Source organism: Eschrichtius robustus, chromosome 16 (genome assembly GCF_028021215.1).
Source record: "Eschrichtius robustus isolate mEscRob2 chromosome 16, mEscRob2.pri, whole genome shotgun sequence".
Classification (NCBI taxonomy): Eukaryota; Metazoa; Chordata; class Mammalia; order Artiodactyla; family Eschrichtiidae; genus Eschrichtius; species Eschrichtius robustus.
This window is the reverse complement of record NC_090839.1, coordinates 92,809,823-92,835,986: the sequence shown is the minus strand read 5'-3', so window position 1 is coordinate 92,835,986 and position 26,164 is coordinate 92,809,823. Positions and strand designations below refer to the sequence as shown.

Sequence of the window (26,164 nt, the reverse complement as noted above, 5' to 3'; positions counted from 1 at the left end):
CAGCCTCTGGGGCATGTGTGGGTGGGAGACGGGTGCGGGTGCCATCGTCAGCTTCTTGCCTTCTGCACGTTTGCGTATTTGTCTAGGTTGCTCCTCGAGACACACACCTGGTCTGGGGCCTGACAGAGGCCGGTGGACTTGAACTGCACTGTCCTCTCTTGATGTTCAAGTTCATAAATAGCCGTCCTCTAAAGCCAGGACTTAGGTTAAGAGGAAGATGGTGGAGGGGTATTGATCCATTTTTACGTGGTAGATTCTGACTTGAAATAACAATGTTCTTAAACGAGAATTGTAATTATGTAAAATACTAAAAATAATCTTGGAAGAAAAGTAAGCATATTTTATACTAAAATTAGGTAGAGCTTAGCGTCCTTGCTGCTCAGTGTGGGTTAGTGCAGCCTCTCTCTTGCCCCCACTCCAGCCTCTCAAGTTGAGGAGGACCTTTTCCTGAAGTTATGTGTGACGCCTCAAACGGATATGACAAGTTGAAGCAATTTGTAATAACTTTCTGAGGGTTTGATTTAACAGTTTTTAGTGTCATATCTGATAAGTTTATGATGAATTTGATTCTGAAAATATTTTTATAATATAAAATAAAACGCGGAAATGTTCTTAAGCCCATTTACTTTACTCAGATACCCCTGGTTACCGTGGATTTCCAGATCCTTAGCCCGGTGGTCTGCTGTCCTGAGCGGGGGCTGTTCTCCCACTGCCTACTGGACGTGCCCCCAGCGTCTCTACCTCCTCCTGTGGATAAACTACTTGAGGGGTTTGGAGCTCCCTTCTCCGCCACAGCAGGGCCTGCCCAGGGCCTCCAGGGTGCAGGCCGTCCTCTAGCGCGCACGCGCACGAAGGCCCTTTGGTTGAAGCCAGGCCCGAGGTTCTCTTGCAGCCCCACCTTCTGTGCCTTGGGCTGCAGTTCTTCTCTTGGCCTGCTTTGTTCCCTGTGGCAGCCGTGGCCTCTCCCTCCCTCTCTCACCTTCCTCCTTCCTGTCGGGTTGTGAGCTCACCTCCTGGAGGTGTGGAGTCCTCACTGTGTGGTGGCCCCGGCTGCTGGACTGTCTGTAGGATCCCCGCCCCCAAGGAGGCACAGAACAGGTTCTCGACTCACGTTTCTGGATTTGGAAAACTTGCTGACAGCACAGAAGGATCTGTGTTTTTTGTTTGTTTGTTTGTTTTTTGTTTTTTTTTTTTAAATCAGGATCTGTGTTTTGGTTTAAGATAATTACGTGGAAGGGTAACGGAGTGGCTTCTCTGTGTACTAGTTTGTCTCTGGGTTTATGATGAATTAAATGCGAAGTGCGCTGGTGGCTCAGTCACTGGCTTTTCCTTTTCTCCTTACGTTGATTCATTCAGTGACCTACTGGGATCTCGGATTAAATGTCACGTAGTGGTCACTGTCTCATTAACTGCTTTATCAGGCAGTGTCTACTAGTAAATGGTTATGATTTTCTAACAACGTTGACCTCCTTCCCTGTAGGTGGGGAGTCTCGTGAATTTAGCACGTCCTGACGCACTTCCCAGGGCCGGGTGTAGCCTTGAACACCAGGCAGCTGGGGGATTCATTTCACATGTGCTGTGATCAGAGCAAATGTAGGGGCATCAGTTGTTGAACAAGTTGGGTGCCAGCTTGCTTTTGCTCTGTCGGAAAGGCTTCACATCGTGATGGCTGTTTTTTTCGTTTTTTAAAAAAATATTTTATTTATTTATTTATTTTGGCTGCGCCGGGTCTTAGTTGCGGCATGCGGGATCTTTGTTGCAGCATGCAGACTTTTAGTTGTGGCATGTGCTGTTTTTAAAAATTCACACTAGGTTGCACGTTCTGTTTGTTATTTGTTTGTTTTAAAAGTGGTGCGGTAAGCGGTGTTTATGACGAGGTTTTTTCCTTCTAGTTCAAGTTATTCTTCTGATGCTCTGGATTTCGAGACTGAGCACAAATTGGATCCTGTATTTGATTCTCCAAGAATGTCCCGCCGCAGTTTGCGCCTGGTCACCACAGCCCGTGCCGCTGAGGATGGCCCCACTGGGGACAGAGCAGCCAGGTGAGCGAAAACAGTTAAAACCAAACACATGAGGTTTCGGTCTGTAAGACTTCACTCTCTCTAATTTACGGATATGTGTGTACACACACAACTGCACACATGGTCGTAGCTGTACTGTGAATGAGGCTGAAACCAGGGCTGGGGTGTGCGGGTTGTTTGGCGCTGGAGTAAAGAGGGACGCGGACACCCCTCCCGTCCGGGGCAAGTGTTCCCAGCTCATCTGCGTAGCGGGCCCCACCAGCGGTCAAGGGAGGAGCCCTACCCATCATCATGTGGCCCTGCAGGTGTCTGTGTTGTTAGTGCCTTAAGTCTGTTTATTAAATCTGTGTGAACTGAAAGATACACGTGTGAAGTTTAGATGTTTACCTGTATTTATGATTGTCCTGTTCACTTGATTTCTGAACTCTCCATGTGCCCATCACTTATTTGTGCCCAAGAAGGAGCAAAAGTGTACAGGATCTTTGTACCATTTAGAGATAAAGAATAAAAGTAACAGCTTTCCTTCAACATCACTCATGTAAGAGTGACGAGTTTCCTGCGTGAGTGGTCGACTCTTGGGAGTGGGACGGTGGCTGTTGAGAGGTGACGGGACACTGGCCTGACAGCAAGGCTGGGCGCTGGTGTCTGTGGCGTCACCTCCCCATCTGTGGTTCACACTCACACACTGCACGCCCCGCAGCCACCTGGGGTTCATTTGCAGTGAGGTTCTTGGATATCCTGGTTTGGGGTGTTCATGCAGGTACTGCTGTGGGAACCACGGCTGTAACAGGCTGGTTCTCTGTCCCCGGGCGACACTGGGACCAGGTTTCCCGGTGCACCTGCTCATGGGGGCCTTCCTGTCTCTGCTCCCTGCTTTTTGCTCACTTCTCGCTCCCTCAGTGGGGAGGGTCTTCAAGGGCTTTGTCTCCATCCTTGTGGTGGATCCAGTACAGAAAGGATTTTGGTGACAGCCTCTCCTCGCTGTACTTGACGCAGTTCCGCCTTTACTAGTGACTGAGAAACAGTGCGGAATGTGCCTGTGGATGCAGTTACTTGTTTTAAATGGTGGGGGGGACACTAAATTTATAAATCATATAATTTCAAAATATAGGTCATTTTTATTCTTAGGTTATTTTTAGTTTGAACCACTTTTGGGTCATGAGGTCCCAAATAATCTGAGAACTACTTTGTGTGTACAATTTTAGGAGGAGTTCTTGAGCCCAGCTTAACAATTCCTTTTTTAGATTAACAGATGTCTCATTACAGCAGAAAGGGCATAAGAGCACGTTGCCTTAACAGTAGTATATTCATTGTCAGGCAGAGATTTTGTGTTGGTAAAATGTAATCATTTGTATTTACTAGAAAAAGTCTGTAGACTTGTTCCTTTCTCCTTCCTTTTTAGACTAGCAAAACAGCGCAGCAGTGCACACAAGCCGGCATTTAGTATCAACCACACCTCGAGGAAGGTCCTGTCCTTGGCTGTCAGCCAGAGCGGCTCCAGTGCCATGCGGGCTGCGGCTTGTCTGCGGCCTCCTGTGCTGGACGAGTCTCTGATCCGCGAGCAGACCAAAGTGGACCACTTCTGGGGTGAGTCACCTCCAGTGGTTTCTCCGCTTCTTCTGGGAAGAAGGGGCGTCATGGCCGGGTTGTCCCTTTTCCCCTTACTGGGGGGAAGGAGCCCCAGGAAGTCTGGAGGCCTTCCTCTGGACTGAGATCGGAAATGCAGGGAAACTACTTCCAGCTGCCGATCGTGTGTCGTGATATGGAAGATGGAGTGGAGTGGTCAGGGCAGTCTGATTAACTCTGTGTGTCTAAATGCATGACTTTTGTGGGATGTTTAAGCAAAGTCATTGGTAAACTCACCAGCATGATTTCAAGTTCCAGACAGCAATTTTTGTCTCATTGGAAAGCATCTAGTATAGACGAATTGACACTAGGAAATGATGTGGCTTGTGACCTGGATTGACTAAGGCAGCAGCGTGACCCCAGTCCTCCCTGTGGAGGACTTGATGGCCACAGGGGCCATGGCTTCGAGGGGCCGCGAAGCTGCTCGTGTCCACTTGATGTTCCGGTTGGCCCTTCTGAGAAGATTCAAAGATTAGATTCGTTCCAGAAATCTTATGTGCTGATTTGGGAAGCCCTGGAGTTCGTATTCTGTTTTGCTCACTAGCAGAGTAGCTCCCGGGCAGCAGAGGAGGCGAGTGTGCTGGTGCTGAGGTTCCTGCCTGTTCTTCTGTGCACAGCATGGGTGTGTGTGTGTAGACAGTGTGGGAGTGCGTGAGAACAGAGTGTGTGGGGAGGTATTTTCTCCAGAGATGTGCTTTCACCTGGAATTGAAAGCAAGCATCTGTATATACCTGGAGAAATTTCTGTTAATTCTAGGCGTTGTAGGAAGTCAATCTTGAACAGTGCCATGATGCTGATTTATTAACCATTGTAACCTTTACTTTTGAGTTTGTGTATTTTGTTCTCTTTTGATAATCTGAGCTCAACAGCAAAAATATGTGTGTGTTTTTTAGGTCTTGACGATGATGGAGAGCTTAAAGGTAATTCTGTCCTTTTCTTCCCCACATTTTTCAAGATGGAGGTTTTAGTTAGATGTTTGCAGATTGTAATAAGCGGGTTCCGTCTCCTTTTTGCAAACTTCAGGTGGGAGTAAGGCTGCCATTCAGGGAAACGGCGATGTGGCCGCAGGGGCCGTAGAAGCAGCGGGGAGCAACGGCTACACCTGCAGCGACTGCAGCCTCCTTTCCGAGCGCAAAGGCGCGCTCACTGCGTACTCCGCTGCCCGTGGCCCGGCCTCAAGGATTTACTCGAGGGATAGGAGTCAAAAACGTAAGTCTTGCTCTTTTAAAAGTTAGAAAAAGAGTTCGCGTCCAAATATTAGATATTTCCTTTTCTTTTTATCAACCTTGTCTTATAAGCCTCAGTGTCTGCACTGTTTCTACTGTAGACTCGAACTCAAAGTTATCCTTTAAAAGTTTAAGAGATGCACCAAAAATTACCTCTGTTCCTCCTCTCTCAACTTACATTTGATGTGGTTGGTCTTTTTGTACCTGGGAGTGTTTGGAATTCCATAAATTTGAACTTGGCGTAAGCAGGAGAAACCTCGTCCTGAACTGGACCTGTGGGCTGTGCGGTCACCTGCAGACGCTCCTTCTTTTCCTGGGAGCGCAGACTCCAGGCGCCCAGGGAGTCAGGGTGGGAGGCGGTGATGCTCGAGGCAGGGACGTGTTCTCTCTGGTCTCTGTTGTGGGTGAGAGTCCGTGACCGCAGGGGCAGCTCACCGGGAGTGTGCGGGTTCTGGGGGGCACATGGCACACCAGCCTGTTTGGGAGGGTGGCAGGCATGGTGGAAGGTCTCACGGGGCAACCTTGGCCCCACTGACCGGCAGAGGAGGCCCTTGGGACCCCGGTGCGCCTGCTTGACCACAGAGGGCCGGGGCCTGGCCATGTTCCCAGCTCTGATCAACACCTGGGCCAGACTGAGTCGGCCTCGCTGCTGGGCCCCTGGGGAGAGCACAGCTACAGAGGCCCTTCCGGGGCCACCGTGTGACCAAGGTGCCCCTCCAGGCTCGGGGCTCCGCGGCTGCTGTGATCACTGTTCGCCTTAAGGGAACACATAGGGAGGCTTGGAGCCCTCGACTTGAAACATGTGTCGCCTTGTTTCCAAGCCCTTGGTACCTCGTCTGTTTAATCTGAGCACTGGACTGCATGGCAGAGCCGGAGGACATGCTCGGGCGAGTGGACAGGGTCTGGACGGGACAGTGCAGGAGGGCAGGGCGCTGTCTGTCCGCTCCCTGTGTTCCTGGCTGTGCCCTGCTCACGAGGGTGCCCAGTTCATACTTCTCAAATGATGATTTTGACATAATGAAGGATGATGGTACCTGGACTGACAGTTATTTCTATTTTGGCATCTCATCCTTGTGACTAGACCTTCTGGTTTTGGCTGCTGTGGTGTTACCGACCTCCTTAGCATTAGTAGAGCAGTGTGGGAACACAGTGAGGGGAAGGGGGTGGCAGAATCAATATGAGGGTTTCCTCTGTAGCAGTTTCTGGATCGTGTGGGTGCTGTGGAGACCAGCATCGCTGAGCGCTCACTCTGCCCCCGCGCTCTGTACCCATGTCCTCACTGACCCTCACAGCAGCTCTGCTGGACGGTTGTCACCCTCATTGTACAGACCGGTAAACTGAGGTTCAGCCAGCTTCAGACACTTGCTGGTAAGTGATGGAGCTTGGACCTGGCCCCAGGCATCTCGCCTGCAGGGCGCCCTCCCCGAGACGCTGTGTCCTCTGAGTGCTCTCCCAGGGCCGGGACTCCGTACCTGACATGCTGTGTATCGGGTTTTGAGGCTGCATTTTGAAGTGTGCCGTTGCTGAGTTGAGCATAACACCCTTCTCAGGGTAAAAGCACGTTCCACAAACGGTACCTGGTGGAGTCGTGGTGCTCGCAGGTCGCCGCCTGTCTGTGGCAGTGTCTGCTGCTCTCCCCCAGCTCCGTCTGCGTCACCAACAATGCAGCCACTTGTTCTGACAGCATGGAGGATGGTGGGCCTGAGCCCAGCTGTGCGGTTGCTGTGTCTTCAGAGGGAAGGTCAGCCGTGGTAGCTTTGGTGGCAGCTTCTGGAAACTCATCCCACTTCCTGCTTAAATCGGTCTTGAGTATTTTGGCGGAGTAAACAAGTTACTATACTGTTAGTTGCTTTGGGCTTCTATTCTTATCATGCCCCTTGCTCTTTTAGATTATAGCAGTGGTTTGTAGAGCCAATGCTAATTTATTACCTTTGAAAAAATTTGTTTCTAATTATTTGAGTAAAACATTTATCAAAGAACTTTTGAAAATCACAGAGGTGTGCAAGGAAGAAAATTAAAATCCCCCGTAACCTACACCCAGAGGCTTTTCACTCTTATTGCGTGGTTGAGGTCACACCGCATGAATTTGTTACATAAGCATATTTACTCAAAATGTGGGTAACTCTTCACAATCATAAGTTAACCCCCACTCCACATTTCCTTTCTTTTTGTTCTTTTTCTTACATTCTCATTGTGAAATCTTTAAACCTTTAAATTTATCTATTTATTTAATAGATGAATTAAGTCTCCCCTTGTCCCTCCCCAGTCCCTGTCTGGTTTCCCTTTTGGAGGGAGCTGCAGCTAATCCTGTTCATTGTGGGTTCTCCTGCCTTTTTAATGAGATGAAAGTCATATAACATGAATCAACCAACTATTTTAAAGCGTACAGTCCACTGGCATTTCGCAGTGTTGTGTAAGCACCACCTGAATTTTGCTTTCATGTTCCTACAGAAACATGGAGTGTGTTTTTGTCTTTACTTCAAATACATGGTTTTGCAGTTTTTTTCATTTTAAATGGTAATTGCGATGAACTTCATTCTTTTTGATGCCTGTCTAATATTGCATTTATGGTTGTATCGAAATTTGTTTAGTCAGTGTCTAGGTGGACATTCAGGCTTTCTTGTTTGTACACTTTTAAAAGCAGTGTTTTCTTTGGGTGTATTTGTGTATGTGCACAAATCTTCGGGGTAGGCAGGCCAGAAGTAGCATAGGTACGTTAAACATCATTCATCCCGCCTGAGCCACGTAGTTTCTGATTCTGAAACTTTTTGAGGTTCAGGTTGAGTGCGTTGTTGACAAAACGTGATTTTCTGGGCCACATCAGAAAGGCTTTAAAAGCCTTCCATGTGTTTTCCCTGGGACATCGAACAGTGCTCAACAAAGCAAGATGCTGATAGGACGCGTGCAGATGAACAGATTCAGTACTCCTGTGAGGATTGGCATCTGTGTGAGAAACCTGTAGGGACTGGAGACCCGGGAGACCCGGCTCTGCCAAAAGGCGCTCCTACGTGGGCCGGTGCACCTCGGGCCTCCCTGGCCCCTGGGCTAACCGCACAGAAGGACCCAGGGAATTGGAATCTGAAAACACACACTTCTGTGTTTTTTCTCTTGCCTAAGGCAATGCTTGCGTCCCCCAGTAGAAGGTGTAAACTAACTTAGAAAAGATAGGTCTGAATGAATGAATGAATGAATGAGTGAATGAAAAGTCATTCCTTTGAAACTTTGTCGGTTGTCTTGGTTGCTTTGAGCAGAATTTTGCTAATTGAATCAGCCTCAGTCTTTAGAGAAGTAAGGACGGAAACGTCTGCTGCTTCCGGGAGAGGGACAGGCCAACTTGGCTGACTTTGGGGTCGGACGGCTGTGACTGCCGAGCAGCTAAGGCTGAAGTGGACGGCGTGACACGGCTGCGGCTCGGCCTCTGAGCTGAGCAGCTGAAATACTACTGACCGGCTTTAAGGGGGAGCAGCTCCGACGGAGCCCGTCCTCCTGAAGAAACCACAATTAGCAATTAAATATATTTTAAAAAGTGTTCCACCCAGCAGCTTCTAAATAAATACTTATCACTGCTGAGAAAAGAAGATTTTGTACAATTTCAGTTTAAATAGATTCTTCCAATTGACTTCCCAAAAGACTGACCAGGATTGCCCTCCCCCTATGGCCACGTGAGGGTCCCCATTCCATGTACTCTTGCTAAATAAGTGTTTATATTTTTGTTCTTTTAAAACGTTGCCGATTTGATGAATGAAAAATGGATTTTAGTGTCACTGATGGTCAGTGAGACAGATCCTGCATTACCACTTCATGAATTTTTCTGTTTTTGTCCAACCTCTGTATAAAGTTCACACTGCGGTGTAAAACAAAGAAGAGTGTGAGTTGGGTAACACAGAGTTGGCCCTGACACTCGGTGGCTCCTGGCCCCAGGTTTACATTTGTTTTGGTTCAGGGCTCCAATTCACAGATAGCCTACTCCTTTATTCAGGCTATCTGGGGGGGAAAAAGCTCTGATTTTATTTCTTATAAATCACTCCAGCTCAGACCTCTCCAGTCCCCGCTGGCCTCACGCATGTACCCTAAACTCAGGGAGCTGAGCCAGGGGTGAGTGGATGGGCTGGGTATTTGTGCTTTGGGGCACGCCGGCAAGCAGGCCCCGTCTGCAGGCCGTCCCGTGGAGCCACTGTGCAGGACCAAGCCTCATACCTCAGCTGCCACTCAGTGAAGAAAGTTTTTTTTAAACATCTTTATTGGAGTATAATTGCTTTACAACGTTGTGTTAGTTCCTGCCGTATAACAGAGTGAATCAGTTATACGTATACATATATCCCTATATCCCCTCCCTCTTGCGTCTCCCTCCCACCCTCCCTATCCCACTCCTTTAGGTGGTCACAAAGCACCGAGCCGATCTCCCTGTGCTGTGCGGCTGCTTCCCACTAGCTATCTATTTTACATTTGGTAGTGTAGGTATGTCCATGCCACTCTGTCACTTCGTCCCAGCTTACCCTTCCCCCTCCCCGTGTCCTCAAGTCCATTCTCTGTGTCTGCGCCTTTATTCCTGTCCTGCCCCTAGGTTCTTCAAAACCTTTTTTTTCTTAGATTCCATAGATATGTGTTAGCATACGGTATTTGTTTTTCTCTTTCTGACTTACTTTACTCTGTATGACAGACTCTAGGTTCATCCAGCTCACTACAAATAACTCAGTTTCTAGAAACTCTTTTTTAAGAATAAAAATTTCTAGCCACTGTGATTTGCAGACCGTCACCCTGCACATTGTGGGTTATAGAGGTCGCACTGTCTGTCCTGGTGCTCCAGGTGCTGAGGAAAAGGAGCCGAGGATGGCCAGGCAACTTTGGCAAGACGTTCCATAGTTTACTGAGCCTCAGGTGGCCACGTCGGGTGTCTCTGTGTACCCTGCTGCACATGCTGTAGCGAACGTCCTTGAAGGGGCTGCTTCTCGCTGACAGGCCTTCTCGAGGCTGGGAACACAGTGGGATTGCTGGGCCGGAGGTCAGGGAAGAGAAGTCGTTGGCCAGTTTCTAAAGATGGTAGCGTGTGTGTAAACAGCATTGGGGTGAAATGACCTCAGATTGGATGTTTTATGGAAGACGGCCTGCGGGAGAGATGTGGTGCTGCTGGCGCTCCAGGATGGGGCTCGTTTGCAACTCGGCCTGAGCGTGTGTCTCTGGTGTCCATTTAAAAGAGTGGGTTCCAGGGAATTCCCTGGCCGTCCAGTGGTTAAGACTCCGCGCTTTCACTGCCGGGGCTTAGGTTCAGTCCCTGGTTGGGGAACTAAGACCCTGCAAGCCGCGAGGCACAGCCGAAAAAAAAGTGGGTTCCACTTTGCCCAAAGTGAGTAATCGGGCTCTGACGTAGCAGGGAGCACGCGCTGCGGAGGAGTAACTGTGTGCACGGTTTCTCACTAGGCCGCACCGCTCGCTGCGGGGATAGCATCTTGTCGCTGGTCACGCGCACCTCGGCGTCCTTTCCTTCGTTCTTAGTTCAGCTCTTCCAAGTGGCTTTAATGAAGCTCAATTATGAATCAGAGAATTACAAATTGAAAAGTTATGAATCAAAAGATCGTGAATCAAAAAGCTGTGAGTCAAAAAGCCATGAATCAAAAGGTATTTAAATACTTTCTTCCTCCTTTTTCCACCAAATAGAGCTTTCAAGGTGGAGAAAACACTCTTTTCCCCGCGTGGCGCTTCGCTCACGCCCTCTCCTCGCGTCGTTCGCGGCCTCTCGCTTTTGCGGCCTTGCTGTGCATCTCTCTCCCTGTTCTCTGTGCAGTTCTGGATGTTTCCTGGAAGTTGATCAGGGTTTAAACATTAAATAAAAAGTTAATACACTCATCTTTTTATTCTTATGACCTTTTTTAAAGCAAAAAATTTATCTGACTGGCATTTAAAATGATGTTTCAAAAATGTTTGAAGCGGGCCCATCCCGTGTGGTGGTCAGGGCATGACCCGGGCTGGCGGGACTTGACGACGTTTCCTGAGCGAGGCGGTTACCTCGCCCTCGGCCTGCACGCCCCCGGCCACTCTGCAGAGCCCCTGCCCCGGGCTCAGGCCCCTCTCGCCTGTGTTGCAGCTCACTCCAGTCACTGTGGGAGGATGAATATGAGAGAGCCCCTCGGCGAGGACGGCCACCTCCGTGCAAACGGGGCGTCGCTGTGTAAGTATGGCTTGGCCGCACCTGTGCCCTCCTTTCAGGCCGTCCTGGGGCCCCGCTGGTTAGGATGGGGCCAGGGCTCTCACTGCCCCACTTCACACCAGGAGCCTACAGCCACCAGGGGGCACTGGCTGGGATTTTGGTTTTTCATAATTGAGTTTCCTAGTTTTTTCGAACTGCCGTTGCTGCGCACCGTTGAGATTGATAGGGTTTGCGTGTTCATCTGTCCAATTAACTGCTTGTCCCACCCCACAGGCGATGACTGTAAGGGGAGGAAGCACCTGGAAACACGCACCGCCACCCACTCGCAGCCCTCAAGGCCAGGAGGGCTGGCAGGGACCGTGGGGCTCGCCTTGTCCCATGCAGGTTGTCTCTCGCGCTTTTGTGTTTTGTTTCTGTCGTGTTTTCACAAATGCTCCTTGTTCATTGTTTCTTTGTGTTTGGAATTCAGGTGTTCAGTAAAAACAGGAAAATAATAACTGTCTTAAAATATGGAGAATATTGTTCTTGAAAAGCTTCTTTGTAAGTGTATTTAGTATAAATTAAGCATATGGAAAGTAACGTATTTGAGGTGAAATGAACGGCTTAGAGGAAGCTGTGTCCTGCATGGGGTATGGTTGGCCCGCGCCCAGGAAACGGGCCGCGTCCTGAGCCTGTGCAGCCGGGGTGCTATGGAGAAATCCAGTTTGCACCTGTCAGTGTCTTGCCGAAGGGTGCCTTTATAGCAGCTTTCTTTAAAAGCTGAACTTCAAAATTTGTTGTCTCTTAACTGTTAATTGATAAGCATAAAGCAATAGATTTTTTAAAAAAATCCTCTTACACCATGTTTCTTTGCACGTCAGCCATGTTGGAATTGCTTAATGTTTTCAGGAGTCAACACGTAAATGCTGGTGTGGGTGTATTACTTCCAGCGGTCACTCTTAAAAAATGAAAACAATTGATTTCACGAGCAGTTTTCTGCTTTATATAATGTGTGACGTTCGGTATAAAGTTTATTGTGTTTTATTTTGTCATCCAGTGGGACTACCGGTTATAATTCCAAAATACTTTTTCACCGGGCTGTAGGAAGATTTTCATCTTGCTGTTTGAGTAACCCTTGTCTCACTCAGAGCATGTTAACTGCTGGTGTCCATGGAATCTTACTTGCTTTAAACGATTGCGCTGTCTTTCCAATACCCATTCTGCCAGCAGCAGCTGTGCACACGTGCAGGGCAGCTGCCAGCCAGCCCCCGCGGGTTTATAGGAAACGTCTGCATTTTACTTCCTGCGTGTCTACAGGCAGAAGCGAGTGAAAACTGTTCAGACACAGAGCAGGGTTTTCATAAGTTAGTTTCAGTATCTTGCTTGGACTTCAAGTAGTCGATTGTTTTTCTTGAGGAGAGCCTCTTGACTGTCTGATGCGAGAGGATTTTGGTACAGTGCCACACGGTGGGTGTCTCTTGCCACGTCGGGACTGTGGGGCTGGTGTTTGAAGGTGCCCCTCCCGCCCACATCTTCTCCGGCACAGGTCACTTCTCGGTGCAGGCGCTGTGCGAGGTCGGAGCCACGGGAGGGTTTGTGTCCAGGACGGTGTCATCGGTGCTGTGGTTGGCGGTGGCCGCTCCAGGTGGTTATTTTGGCTTTCCGTGTTAGCGTTCGCTCCTAGGCTGTTGGCAGTTAAGCACCTGCAGTAAACTGTTCACCTAACCAAGTAAACATTTCATTTTCGGTTTACATGCTTTGATCCTTGATGTAATGTGTTCCATCCTTTATTACTTAGCAGTGCTAACATACTGTGCTTTTGACTGCATGGCATTCATTGTTTCTCCAGTGTATTGGGTGCTGTTGTAAGTCTAGCTGCTTGGTTTTACTGTACTTGAGAACGAACGCATGGGTTTGTTGTGTACTCTTTTGTATGACATATTGCTTTGTGGCTTATTTACGTTCCAGTGTTTGAGTTATGGATATTCCTGCTGTGATGACTAAGCATTGTCCTAATATACTTCATCCCTAACTTCATCTTAATATACTTTCAAAGCATCTGTTAGTATATTTCCTTATGCTGCTAGCTTGGCCTTCACAAAACCAGTCCATTAGGAGTTTGGTTTTCCTAAGAACGTTTCCTTAGAATGTTTGGTGTTTTCTCTTTTAGGGAAGGCAGCATCTGAAGTATTCTGGTGGCTTGGGATTGGATGGTACCAGTTTGTTACTTTGGTTTCTTGGCTGAATGTGTTTCTTCTTACAAGGTAAGGAAACTGATATCATTTCAGCTTGGTGTTTTAAAGAACTGATTTTGTGCTACTTTCGTGGTATCATTTGATTTAATCATTTTATATTTTGCAAAGTGCTTGCATATTCTTAATTTTTCAAACCACTCCTGTGAGAAAGGAAAGGCAGGTGTCATCCTTGAAGAAAACCGGAGTGTGCAGAGTTTAAGTGACACGTCCAAGATTACACAGCCGGGCGGGTGTGCTCGGGACGAGACCTGGACCCACTGGCGCACTTGCCCCAGTGCCGGGTTGCCTCGGTGGGTCGATGACCAAGGTCCTTGAGTGCCCTCCTGTGCTCCCAGCCCGGCGCGTTGGCAGTTACTGACCTGCTGGGTTGTTCACGTGGGCCCGGAAGACAGCACCGTGTGGCCAGGTTTTCCTTCAAGCAGCCCCTTACCTTGTGGATAAAACTAACTGCGTTTTCTCAGCCTGTGGGCTTCCACTTTAAATTAGGGAGGGGGTATTTTGTATAAAATTATCTAGAGAGGTCATACAGAATGGTGAGCCCTGCCTTTTACTTTTTCCAAGTTAAATGTTTTTCTTTTTATTCCTAGGTGCCTTCGAAATATTTGCAAGTTTTTAATCTTGCTCATTCCACTATTACTTTTACTAAGTAAGTAAAATTTTACTTTGTTACCTAAGATGACTAATATGTACACATGCATATATATGTAAATCAGTGAAAGAATTGAACATTTAAGTACACCTTTTGAAAAGCACTGTATGTACAGGTGTATACAGTTGCTTTTTCTCTCCTTCAAGGTGCAAGTATTTCATTATGGGGCCAGGGTGATGTCCTTTCACTCCTGCCTGTGTTAAACTGGATGCACAGCCACAGAGCACAGGGGGTGGATGACCCCAGGACCACGCTCACACCCGACACTTCCCACCCGAACCAGCCTCTGCAGGTAATCAGTTAGGATGCGCTCTTCCCTGGCGTTGCCAATCTGTGTTCTCCAGCGTAAGTTTCCATACTACTTGTAAACTACAAGGTAGGTCAGTTGGGCACTCCGTTTTAGAAAATATTTTAAAATGTCAAATAAGCATGTCTTACAGCTCCTTAAATGTTCCGAAACAATTCAAGTAATGCATACAGGCACACCTCAGAGATACTGCGTGTTCAGCTCCAGTATCACACGAATATTTTGGCTTCCTGGTGCATGTAAAAGTTATCTTTACACTGTACTATAGTCTGTTAAGTGTGCAGTAGCATTACGTCTAAAAAAATAATGTACAGGCCTTTATTGAAAATACTTCATTGCTAAAAAATGCTAACCATCATCTGAGCCTTTAATGAGTTGTAATCTTTTGGCTGGCGGAGGGTTTGAAATATTTTGAGAATTACCAAAGTGTGACACAGAGACACAGAGTGAGCAGATGCTGTTGGGAAGATGCGAGGAGAGACTCACTGGACGCAGGGTCCCCACAGACCTTCATTTGTGAACAATGCAGTAGAGCGAGGTGTGCCTGTATTTCAGGCGGTCTCATTATTTAGTTCATTTTCATTAAAAAAAAGTTTTCATTACTTTGGAAAATACAGAAAGCATAAAGAAGAAAATAAAAACCACCCATAGTCTGCCACGTAAAGGAAATCACTAATGACGAACATTTTCGTATCTTTTCCTTTGGGGGTGTGTGTGTGTTGTAGTTGACGTTTTACTGTAACGCTCTGTTTCGTTGTTTCGACTTATCCTGTACTGTACTCTCCTTTGCCAGGTTGACCTTCTCGTTTGTGTCACCTTTGGAACTTCTTACTGTTTCAGGTTGGCGATGAGGTTTTCCACTGGCATCGGATGAGTGAAGTGGAAAGGCAGGTGGCTGCATTGTCGGGACAGTGTCACAGCCATGACAAGAAGCTTGGAGAGTTGTCAGCCTTGCTCCAGAAACTGCAGGCGCGGGTGGACCGGGCAGATGGCAGCAATGAGGGGGTGTCGCCCCCGGTGAGGAGCGTGGTGGGGGCAGCATCTCAAGGGGGCTGGCACTGGTGGGCTGTCGGGCTCCCAGGTGATGCCACCTTGGAGTTCTCGGGTGTTGTGTTTTCCTTTTGGGGACAAGGAATAGGAGGGCCCTGCGGTGAGAGGTGGCCGCATGGATGGCAGTGTGGGTTCCTGGCCTGCAGTGGCGGGGAGCTGCGGTAGGTGCCCCCAGAGGAGATGCCACGTCTGAGGCCAGGGTAGGGGGTGGTGGGGTGCACTCTGGGAGCAGGCAGGTTTGGGGGAGGGGGTGGAGGCGCGTGGGTGACGCCCAAGAGTGAGGTCAGGCTGCGGCGGGACAGACGGGTGTCCCTAGCCTGCGTTTTAATTGGTGAATGGATTGAACACAATTGAATGAAATTTTTCTGGCACTGAACTGAAAAGCTCAAATTTGTGATTTAAAATATCTCAAGATCATGAAATAGTTGAGTAACTACTATTCCTTATGAAACCGTAGGCCTGTATATACGTGTCTCATTTATTTGGTTCTCAAGGAAAGGCTTGTCAGTCCATTTTCCTCAAAACTGATGTTTATTTTCTTAAGTTCCACAATGATTTAATTTAGGTATTTTGGATTGAAATCTTTAAAATAGGCATTGCCCCTTGTCTCCACAAATGCTTTTCCCTGATCCTGTTTTCTCAGCAAAGAGCCCACTACCCACCCAACTGTTGGCACTCCAACCAGAGGGGACCCTCCACCCCTGATCACGCATGTCTCGTCGGCCTGCGGACCCCTCAGGGCTCCCCATGGCCCCACCGTGCTCTCGAGCAGCCTGGCTCTGCCTGGCTTCACCGGAGCCTGCCTCGACTTGTCTCGGGGTGGGTGCCCCTTGCCGGCTGTTTCCTGACTGGGTTCAGTGTTCCCACCCTCCTGCTCACCTGTCCCGGCATCAGCGTGCGCCCCTGTTTGTAGCTGTTGCTGGCTTAATCCACTGTGTTCTCACACCTGTTGGGGGCAGAATGTGTGAATCTTCTCGATTCTGGTCGGGTCCCTGTAACGTGCTGACAGGCGCTGGGATCCCAAAGTTACTAGGCTTGTTCCACCTTCTCTGCGTGGCCCCCGGGTGCCTGCTTGGGGTTCTCACATCCAAAGGCCACCTGGTGTCCTGCGTTGATTCCTCACTTGTTGCTTATTTTTGGCTTCTCAGCCGTAGAACTGAGATGATTTCAGTGAGATCCAGTTAACACCGTCAGGAGTGTTCTGTTCCTCATTTTAAAATGAGATTCGAGATGTGATGAGCTGAATGCAGATATAGCTCATCCTTCCCACGCTGTCCTCCACCACTTACCCCTGTTCAGGTATGCTTGTGACGGTGACCCTGGCAGACTGAAGCTTGGTTCTGCGGCTGCCACACACTGGTGGTCAGCGTGCTGACTACCTGCTATCCTTCCCTGAGCGGCTGGCACAGGTTTATCCCACGTGTGTCTCCAGGAGAGTGGGCCGCCTGCTGCATGTGGCTGTGCGAGTTTAAAGTAATTAACACTTAGGGACTTCCCTGGCGGCCAGGTGGTTAGGACTCGGCGCTTTCATTGCCGTGGCCCGGGTTCAATCCCTGGTCTGGGAACTGAGATCCCACAAGCCCCGAGGCACGGGCCCCCCCCCAAAAAAAAATTAACACTAAGTAACATTTAGCTTCTGTTTCAGTTGCCCCAGCCACACATCAGGTGCTCCGGGGCACGTGTGGCCGCCGTGCTGGGCAGAGGCCGTCCCGCTGTGCCCAGGGCCGGTGGGCTGTGCAGTAGGAGGCCCGACCTGGCCGTGAGGACGTGCAGCGAGTCCAGCGGCTGACCCTCCCGCGTCCCAGTGCCCTGGGGTCGTCCTCCCAGTGGCCCTTCGTCCTTTAGCTTCGTTTTACCTGATTTGTCATCTTCTATTTTTATAAGTCATTGTGGTTATATTTTGGAATGAGATGGGGTATAAATCAGTGAATGAAACTCCTGTAATAAGAGTATATAATGACTTCCTATTTTTCTTTCTGACTGGATTTTAGTTGTTCAGAATGTGCAGGCGTTCTTTGCCGGTGGTGGTGTCTCCTGTATGGATGTCCTTTGATTATATAACTGGCAGAGATTTTTCTAGACCTTCCCAGGGAGTGTATCTGATAACCTTACTACAGATTTACCTTCTAAGAATTGCTGAAGAAATGGGTGGGAATATGCTGGACGAAGACTGTTTTTAAAGCTCCTTAGGTTGAGAAAACATTTTTCTCTCTCTGGCTGCTGTGCTGATCACTTCTGTCCCTGAGCCGGGGAGGAGCTTGCCTGCTTGGCCGCCCGATTGGAGCTTTCATCCCCTGATCAGCACTGTTCTGAGGGCTCTCGCACCGCTTCTGATGACCGTTGAGATGTCACACGTTTTATACGAATGTGAAAGATCAAGAGGGAGTGAGTGGGCCCTTGGTGGTTGTGCTGTAGGTCTCTGGGTACAGCGGGTGCCTAGGGAGTGTGTGTTGAATGAATGGTAATTGCTCTGCTGTCCATGCAGGTGTTTTTGGTAATTACCGGTCTTCTTAACGAATATTCTCCTGTGACTAGAAAAGCTGTTTGTGCCTTTTATCTTAGGGCAGGTTTCAGAGGCGGAGATGAGGACGTCACTGAGGTCACCCCCATGGGATGCTGTGTCCAGCTGTGACCACACAGTCTCTGGCTGTTGTTGTGCTGTGTAGAAACAGCACGGCCTGACTGGCCAGGTTTGGGCTTATTTGTTGCTTAACTTTCTCTACCATTTGTTCATTCATTTTCCTTTTCAAGACCGACTATGTGACTCTCCACCAAGAATATGAATTGCGCATCTCCGGCCTGGAAGATATTCTTGGAAAACTGACAGAAAGATCTGAGGTATTCACGCTCTTGACCTTTCACTCGCAGCCCCAGCACCGTGATTTCCTTGATAAGCGTCAGCTGCAGTTACTGTGCTCGGTCCCCAGCCTTCACAGTGCTTCCTTTAGGGTGTTTGCTGCCATCCTTTATAAAACGAAAGGGAAATATTTCTTTTTTTTACATTTTTAAAATTTTTCTATTTATTTATTTTTATTTTTGGCTGCGTTGGGTCTTCGTTGCTGCGCGTGGGCTTTCTGTAGCTGTGGTGAGCAGGGGCTACTCTTCGTTGTGGTGCGCGGGCTTCTCACTGCGGTGGCTTCTCTTGCCGTGGAGCACAGGCTGTAGGCGTGTGGGCTCAGTAGTTGTGGCTCAGGCTCAGTAGTTGTGACTCATGGGCTCTAAGTGCAGGGGCTTCAGTAGTTGTGGCACGTGGACTTCAGTAGTTGTGGCTCACGGGCTCTAGAGCGCAGGCTCAGTAGTTGTGGCGCACGGGCTTAGCTGCTCCGCGGCATGTGCAATCTTCCCGGACCAGGGCTCGAACCCATGTGCCCTGTATTGGCAGGCGGAGTCTCAACCACTGCGCAACCAGGGAAGTCCCCGTTGTGTTGCATTAATGTTTCGTAAGTGTGTCCAGCTCACTGGCTCCCAGGTGGGGGCGGTTCTCCTCACGGTCACCCAGCCTCCACAGGGTGACAGTGTCTGTGGACAAGGGAGTGAAGGTTCACCCTGAACCTTCTGACAGAGGGATTTTCTGGTCAGAAAGTCTAGTCTTGTCAGGTGTCGGGCAGGCGGAGGGAGGAGACGGGCATCTGCATGGACATGGGCGAGGACTGGGGGCGCCGAGTGGGTGGCCTGGATCCCCTGATGGGCCTCAGGGCAGACGCACCGCCCTCGGGAGCTCAGGACTGGCCGCTGCGTTGCTGACCGTGTCAGAGGTGGGCAGTTCAGTCCGTTCGTTGATTAGATGTTTCCAGGGTGCCTGAGGAAGAAGCGCGCCTCCGTGAGGAAGCTGGCGTTGGTCCTGTGCCGTGTCGCCCGCCTCTGTCGAGTTACGGCCTACATGGCCGCTGGGCCTTGGCTCGCGTGGGGCGGTGGGCGCCCGCGCCTGTGAACAGGCCGTGTTAATAAGTCATGCCTTCGTGTGTAAATCTGCCGTCCTCCTCCTTGTCCTGCCACGTTGAAAGCACTTACCAGAGGTGGTGGTGGCGCCGGCGACATCTGGCTTCCTGGCCTGCGTCCTGGTTACAGGAGCTGCTTATTTTGAAAATCCATCAAGCTGCTTTTTTGTATGACCTGTGCACCTCTCTAAGTATACATTGTGTGTCGTCTTTTAAAAGTCTGCTTTGAAAAGTAAACATCCCTCACCTGCCTGCCAACAGGCAGGTCTGGGCTTTAAATTAAGGGGGGAAAAATCCTAGATAAATATGTGTATTTCTATTTCTGTTTATATGTATATAGTCAAGTATATGATTTTATGGAAAGTTGGTATGTAACTTGTGTATTTAAACGGATTGTTTCTCATACATTTTAGGCCATCCAGAAGGAATTAGAACAGACTGCGCTAAGAACAGTTAGGTAGGATAACTTCAAGTAAATTCCCCTGCCGTCTTCTGTGCTCCTCTGCGTCACGTGGGGCTGTGCCGTCCTTAGCAGGGGCACGGTTTGCACCTGGGACGACTGGGCTGGGTTGGTGGTAACAGTCCCAGCTGGTGTCTTTCTGGGAGGCCCTTCAGGGCGCCTGAGGATGGAGGGGGGCCGGGGAGCTTGTTACCATCCACCTCCATGCAGCACCAAGGACAGTGGGGGCCCCCGCCTTTGCTCTGGGGAGGCTCCCTGCCCGGATGTGCCGGGAGGGTCCTCAGGGCGCGAGGACCGGGCCGTGAGCTCATGGCACAGCGTGGAGTGGGCTCCCTGCCTGGACCTCTGCTGGCTCTGCGGGCACCACAGTTCAACCCTGGTCCCCCGCTCGGCAGCCCCTCGAGGGGGCCAGACGCCCGCCTTCTGAGCTGCGAGGCTGTCACCAAGGCTGGGCCTCCTCTGAGCCCTTTCTTTGTTGCTAAACAGCCCTGGTCCCTCAGCAGTTTCAGGGGGGTGGCGTTTGGTCCCTTGTACCCTGGTTGCTTTTCTCCCGCACGTTTGTCAGCTTCCCTGAAGTCCCCTGGCAGCGTGGAGCTTCTTCCTGTCTCAGAGCCGCTCGCTGTTTTCACACTGTTGGTTTTGTCACCTGGGTTCTCTCCACCCCAGTGTCTGAGTAGGACACTGTTACCCTTTTGTTCCTCCAGTCACTCCACTCACCGGCTCAGCGCTCAGCTCAGGAGAGAGCAGATGATGAGCTTTACCTCTCGTCTTCCCTCTCTAGCTCCTGTGTGTTTCTGTGGATCCTGTCGTGTGATTTGAGACCTCACCCACCCTCCTCTCAGGATGGGGATGAGTGTTAGCGCACTTCTAACGTTCCTTTAGAGCCTTTACATATCAGAACACCTTTTGACTGAAGTCATATGGATCCTGCAGTGTTTACCCCGGAGTGCACTCTTCTGAGATACGAACTGTTGGTATCTCAACAACCATAACTACCTATATAAACAACTATAAATATAATACTGTAATATTTCATAATGTACAGTACCTACATTAAAATAGAATTGTTAAAACCCTGAAGCCATATGTTTTTAGTTTTCTCTTCCAGTAGCATGAAAAATTCATATTTAATTTTATAGTGATTATCAGTAAACATTGTCACATTTCTGAAGTCTTTTTCAGAATTTTAAGGCGATGGGTACAGGTTTAAATATTAAATAGTATATGAGAGTCCCCACCACCACCCAGAGAAGCATAACCGCTGCTCGTGGCAGGTTTGGCCCCCGCCTGGGCAGGTGTGCGTGTCTGTGCGCGTGCGGACGTTGAGGTGGGAGCAGTCTCTGGGGCCTTGGCTTGAGACTTCTGTGCTGCGGAGGGACAGGGCGGTGTGTTGACAGCGACCTGCCTGGGGACACGGGCGCTTCCCCTGAATGTGCTGTCGGCAGGACTGACCTGTCCTGTCGTCACCCCCCACCCCAGCAGAAGTGACGAGGAGCCGCGCCTCCTTGCCGTGGTCCAGCGTCTGGAGCAGGAGCTGGGGCGTCTGAAAGCAGACTTGTCCAGTTGGCAGCATCTGAAAACCAGCTGCGAGAAGGTGGATGCGACATATGAAAGAGTAAGTTTCCTCAGTCTTTACATTTTGTTTTATCATAGAAAGTCAAAACACTTGAGTTGATATCTTTATTAAGTTAATTTCAACTTTCTTTACCAATTTTATTTTACTATATTTGAAGTTTTTAACCATTTTGAATAAAATAATTAAAAATTCAGCTCCCCTCGAATTCCTGCCTCTCCAGTGACACGAGATGTCTTTCCTTCCTTTACACACGCATGGCCAAGAGCTCACCTTTATTGGGGCCAGGGCCATTTGTATATCTTCTCACCAAAGTAGAGTCACGCTGCAGTTTCGTATCACATCCTCACGTCACGGACATTGCTTCAGGCCTCTGTATCCATGTGCAGAAGAAGAAATCTAGACATTTATAGCTACGTGGAAATGAAAACACGGACATTGGAGTGGCACAGGTCATCCTAAGTCAAAGGCGGACGGTTGATGGGGAGGAGGTCTCGCAGGCCCAGGGTGACAGTCTGCGGTGCAGGGAGCTGCTGAGGCCGATGGGGCAGCGCAGCAGAGACGCAGCCCAGCCCGGCAGGCAACCCGTCTCCCTGAATGGGTTTGCAGGTCACGTGAATGACTGCTCCTCAGTCCTCAGGATGGCGAGGTGCTGACAGTCTCCTCCGGGGCTGGCTCGGGACACAGGTGTCCTCATGGCTGGGGGACTGAATGCCTGCAGCCTTTTGGGGGGAAGATCTTGAGATGGTCACGGGTCACAGAGACACACAGTCTTTGAGACGAGCAGCCATGCTCTTGGGACTCTGGGTGCAGAGGTGAAAGCGCCAGCGCAGGGGCCACGGACGAGTGTGCAGTGTTGTGACAGTAGCGCTGAGGTGGCCCAAGTGCCCGCGTCAGGGCAGCAGCTGACCTGTACGGTGGAACATTCCAGAGCCTGCAAGTGAGGAGGTCGATGTGCCCGCTTTGTCACAATGCTGTGCTTTTCCTGGTGCTTCTGCCCCGTCTTCCACTCTCTGTGGAGCAAGAAGGGGAGCTTATACACATAATGGTGTGTGTGTAGAAATAATGCACTTGGACGCTTGCAGCCTGCGTAAAGTTACATTTTCAGTTGTGTTTATGACTGTTTCCTTCTCAGACTGAGTTTGAAGACGAGGGGCCCTGTCATCTGCACCTCACCTGGGGCAGGGCCCCTCTCCTGCAGTCCCGTGGGCACCCAGGGCACCTAGACTGTGCTCTCCTCTATCCCTGTTCCCCTGAATGTATTTCATCGTCTTTGGAGGGTTCTTAAGTTTCGTATGAAGGGAAAAAACCGTGTCAAGTTTCCATAATGGATTTTGAACTGCTGTGTGATCTTTCCAGGGTATCTAAGGTGACAGGGTGAAGAGTTGGAATGATTTAGCTAAAACAGTAGATTCATGTTATATTCACCAATGATTTTACTAGGTGGACGCCCAAGTTAGAGAAACTCTCAGACTCATGTTCTCCGGAGATGAGCACGAATCTTCTCTCGAGTGGCTGCTCCAGAAGCTGTCTGCTCAATTTGTAAACAAGGATAACCTGCAGATTTTATTACGAGATTTAGAGCTGCAGATACTGAAGAACATTACCCACCACATTTCTGTGACCAAACAGATGCCAACTTCTGAAACTGTAGTATCTGCTGTGAATGGAGCGGGCGTTTCTGGAATAACAGAAGCGGTAAGTAGACGATGAGAATTGTTTAAAATTCACATAGTAGTGAAACTGATCATCTAGGTATTAAGCTAGCAGATTTTTTTAAAAAAATATTTATTTATTTATTTATCTATCTATCTATCTATCTATCTGCCTGCACTGGATCTTAGTTGCAGCACACGGGATCTTTAGTTGCGGCATGTGGGATCTAGTTCCCTGACCAGGGATCAAACCCGGGCCCCCTGCATTGGGAGTGTGGAGTCTTCCTCACTGGACCACCAGGGAAGTCCCAAGCTAGCAGATTTTGATGTTTTGTTCTGCGAATGGTCTTCTAGGGATGTGATTATGATATAAAAAGTGCTTAGCACCATGCAGGGTGCCAGGAAGGGTAAGCTTCAGCTGTTGTTGTTATCAAACTACTTCTTAGGAGTACTTTATACTTTATTAATCTTTTTGTCCCAAAGACTTGGTCTCCCTGGGTGGCCACATACCTTCTGGAATTATACAAAAATTTCCCATAATACAGTCCCAAGTTACCATCTCTAACGCTAGTCCTTGTTTTGTCCACTTTTTATGGCACTGGGGGTTCCGGCTCTGAGACTTTCTTGCCTGTGTCTGAGCCGGGGTCCCCGCAGTTGAGAGCAGGACTGAGGTTTGGGATTGCTGAGACAGCCCCCGTGCCTGTTGTCCCCAAAGAGAGTTAACTGAAAACATGTCCTTCATTTCTGGGGTCGTCTCCATGTTTGTCTCCACTGCCCAGCAAGCGCGTGCCATCGTGAACAGCGCCCTGAGGCTGTACTCCCAGGACAAGACTGGCATGGTGGACTTCGCCCTGGAGTCCGGGGGTGAGTGCCAGACCCCTGACCCAAAAGTGCTACTATCAGCGGGAGGCCACTCAAGAGGCTGTTACCTGCCCCACGCCCAACAGTAGGGAGCTTGTTAGAACTTTCAGAGATCTGAGAAAGAGCATTATTCTAGGCGAGCCCCTAGTGTTCTGCCTCGGAGCACAGCCAGGTCCCCCAGGAGCTCTGGTGGCTGTGCTTGCAGCTCACGCGTCAGCTGTGGGTGTGAGCCTGTGAGATGACACACACCAGCAAAATCTCAGTTTGGGGGCATTTCAGTAGCTTTTAGGTTTTTCTGGCCATATGAGAGTTTACCACCACAGAATTATTGATTATTCACTTATGATCTTGTGTGTTGTAAAGTGTGTGGGTTTTTTTAAGTATAGAAGTCCAGTAAAAAGAAATTGACCCTAGAGCAGCATAGGCCAAGCTGAATGGAGAGAAGTTTGGGGGTGCTATTCTGGTTCCTCAGGGAAGTGGTCCATTGAGTCTGGAAGTGCTGCGTGGACATGGCACAGGCCCTGGACCAGGTGTATTGGATAAACCAGACTTGGTTTAGTGAAGCATCGTGTCCGTGGACTTCTGTCACCATCCCTCAGTGGCGTCCAGGACAGCACACCCGGATCACACATGGGAACACGGCTGTGAAAACGGGAATGACGTCATGTCAGTTCAGGGAGCATTTTGCCACCATACGTGTTAGAGAAAATCTTGGTTTTCTAAATTTTTAAAACTTAGGAATTGCAGATGAGGGCTGGTTGACTAATATGGTCTCTTGGAGGAAAGGAGGTTCTTGATAACACTTCAGTAATAAAGGGTGAGGGCCTGTGGGAGGGGTGGGGACGTCAGCCCACAGTGAGTGTCGGTTACCTGCCCCAGCCGTTCAGGGCATCAGGTGATGGGGCTCAGGCCAGCCTCGCGGGAGCTGTGGCCCGTCCCCATCACTCACCCTCTCGCGGGGGCTGAACAGACGGGGCAGGAGGCTGCTGCTCTGGGTGGATACCACCAAGTTCTTCCAGCGTCACAAGTCAGTAAGGCTGCTGACTGCTCTTTGTGTATATTTTGTTTAGAATGACTCATTTAGAATATTAAGTGATTTTAGTTTTGTGTTTTGAAATTCAGTGATTTCTGAAGAAATCATTTTCAGAGACATCAAATGACGGTTTAACAGTTCAGTGGGACCAGTAGTTGTCATTTTTTCTTAGAGGCATAATGAGTGCTCACAGGTTGGTATGTTATTAATTCAGAATTCTGATAATCCTGACAAGGCTGAACTGAATGTTCTGTTACTGAACAAAACATATATTGGCTCTTTTTAAGTGAAAAAAGTGAGTCACCGTATTTAAGAAGACACTTTTTTAGAATGGGAGTAAGATATTTTAAAAAGAATTCAGTGGTTCAGAAGTTTGGACCTACTGATCAGCTATGTCAAAATCACATTGTTTTCTTGATTAAAATTCCATCCCATCCAATCCCTTCCCCCGTTATCAGGTGAGAAGCTCTAAAAAGGGCCTGCGGCTGCGTTTGCAGGTGTTCTGAGGGGTTGTGATGTGCAGCCAGGTTAGGGACTGTTGGCTCTTAGAATACAGACTGCTCAGGACTTTTTAGTTTTATTACTCACTTATTTGTTTTTCTTTTTAATTTATTTTAGTTGATGTTTCTTCCCACACCAAGTTGTTTTGGCCTGCTTTGGCACCAGCATCCTGTCTGTCCTATTTCCTGTTGAGGGGCAAAGTGGACTTTGTTATTTAACACTCTTTTTGTTATTATTATTGAGGTATAATTCACATAACAAACTTCACCATTTTCAAGTGTGCAGTTTCATGGCTTTTAGTATATTTATTATGTTGTACAACAGTCACCACTATCTAATTCCAGGACATTTCTTTTTTTTTTTAATTTATTTAATTTATTTATTTTTGGCTGCATTGGGTCTTTGTTGCTGCACGCGGGCTTTCTCTAGTTGTGGCGAGCGGGGGCTACTCTCTGTTGCAGTGCGCGGGCTTCTCATTGCGGTGGCTTCTCTTGTTGCGGAGCACGGGCTCTAGGCGCGCAGGCTTCAGTAGTTGTGGCACGCGGGCTCAGTAGCTGTGGCTCACGGGCTCCAGAGCGCAGGCTCAGTAGTTGTGGCGCACGGGCTTAGTTGCTCCGTGGCATGTGGGATCTTCCCGGACCAGGGCTCGACCCCATGTCCCCTGCATTGGCAGGCGGATTCTTAACCACTGTGCCACCAAAGAAGCCCCAGGACATTTCTGTTTATTTCCAAATAGAAACCCTGTCCTTGTTAGCAACTTCATATTACCCCAGCTATTGGTAATCGTCATAATATTTGATCACTTTGGCCTATTACGTAGGTCCTCTGGAAACCTGACAGGTAACGCTGGTGCCTGGTTGCATGCGTTGCTCTTTGTTCTACAAC

General features: G+C 49.0%; 1 protein-coding gene across 7 annotated transcripts in view; it reads left to right on the top strand.

Moving 5' to 3' along the window:
• Nucleotides 1-26,164, top strand: part of SUN1 (Sad1 and UNC84 domain containing 1) — a 53,228-nt gene that overhangs the window by 20,324 nt on the left and 6,740 nt on the right. For 4 of the 7 annotated variants that reach the window (XM_068524869.1, XM_068524871.1, XM_068524870.1 and 1 more), the window contains 17 exons: nucleotides 1,893-2,042; nucleotides 3,424-3,608; nucleotides 4,541-4,567; nucleotides 4,671-4,856; nucleotides 10,292-10,489; nucleotides 10,956-11,039; nucleotides 11,292-11,402; nucleotides 12,544-12,642; nucleotides 13,168-13,261; nucleotides 13,840-13,898; nucleotides 14,048-14,193; nucleotides 15,049-15,225; nucleotides 18,010-18,096; nucleotides 19,610-19,653; nucleotides 21,136-21,271; nucleotides 22,673-22,927; nucleotides 23,664-23,748. In XM_068524869.1, coding sequence (XP_068380970.1) covers nucleotides 1,893-2,042; nucleotides 3,424-3,608; nucleotides 4,541-4,567; nucleotides 4,671-4,856; nucleotides 10,292-10,489; nucleotides 10,956-11,039; nucleotides 11,292-11,402; nucleotides 12,544-12,642; nucleotides 13,168-13,261; nucleotides 13,840-13,898; nucleotides 14,048-14,193; nucleotides 15,049-15,225; nucleotides 18,010-18,096; nucleotides 19,610-19,653; nucleotides 21,136-21,271; nucleotides 22,673-22,927; nucleotides 23,664-23,748 — 2,123 coding nt within the window. The remainder of the gene's footprint in view (nucleotides 1-1,892; nucleotides 2,043-3,423; nucleotides 3,609-4,540; nucleotides 4,568-4,670; nucleotides 4,857-10,291; nucleotides 10,490-10,955; nucleotides 11,040-11,291; nucleotides 11,403-12,543; nucleotides 12,643-13,167; nucleotides 13,262-13,839; nucleotides 13,899-14,047; nucleotides 14,194-15,048; nucleotides 15,226-18,009; nucleotides 18,097-19,609; nucleotides 19,654-21,135; nucleotides 21,272-22,672; nucleotides 22,928-23,663; nucleotides 23,749-26,164) is intronic. The other 3 variants (XM_068524866.1, XM_068524868.1, XM_068524867.1) reach the window with 3 other exon arrangements.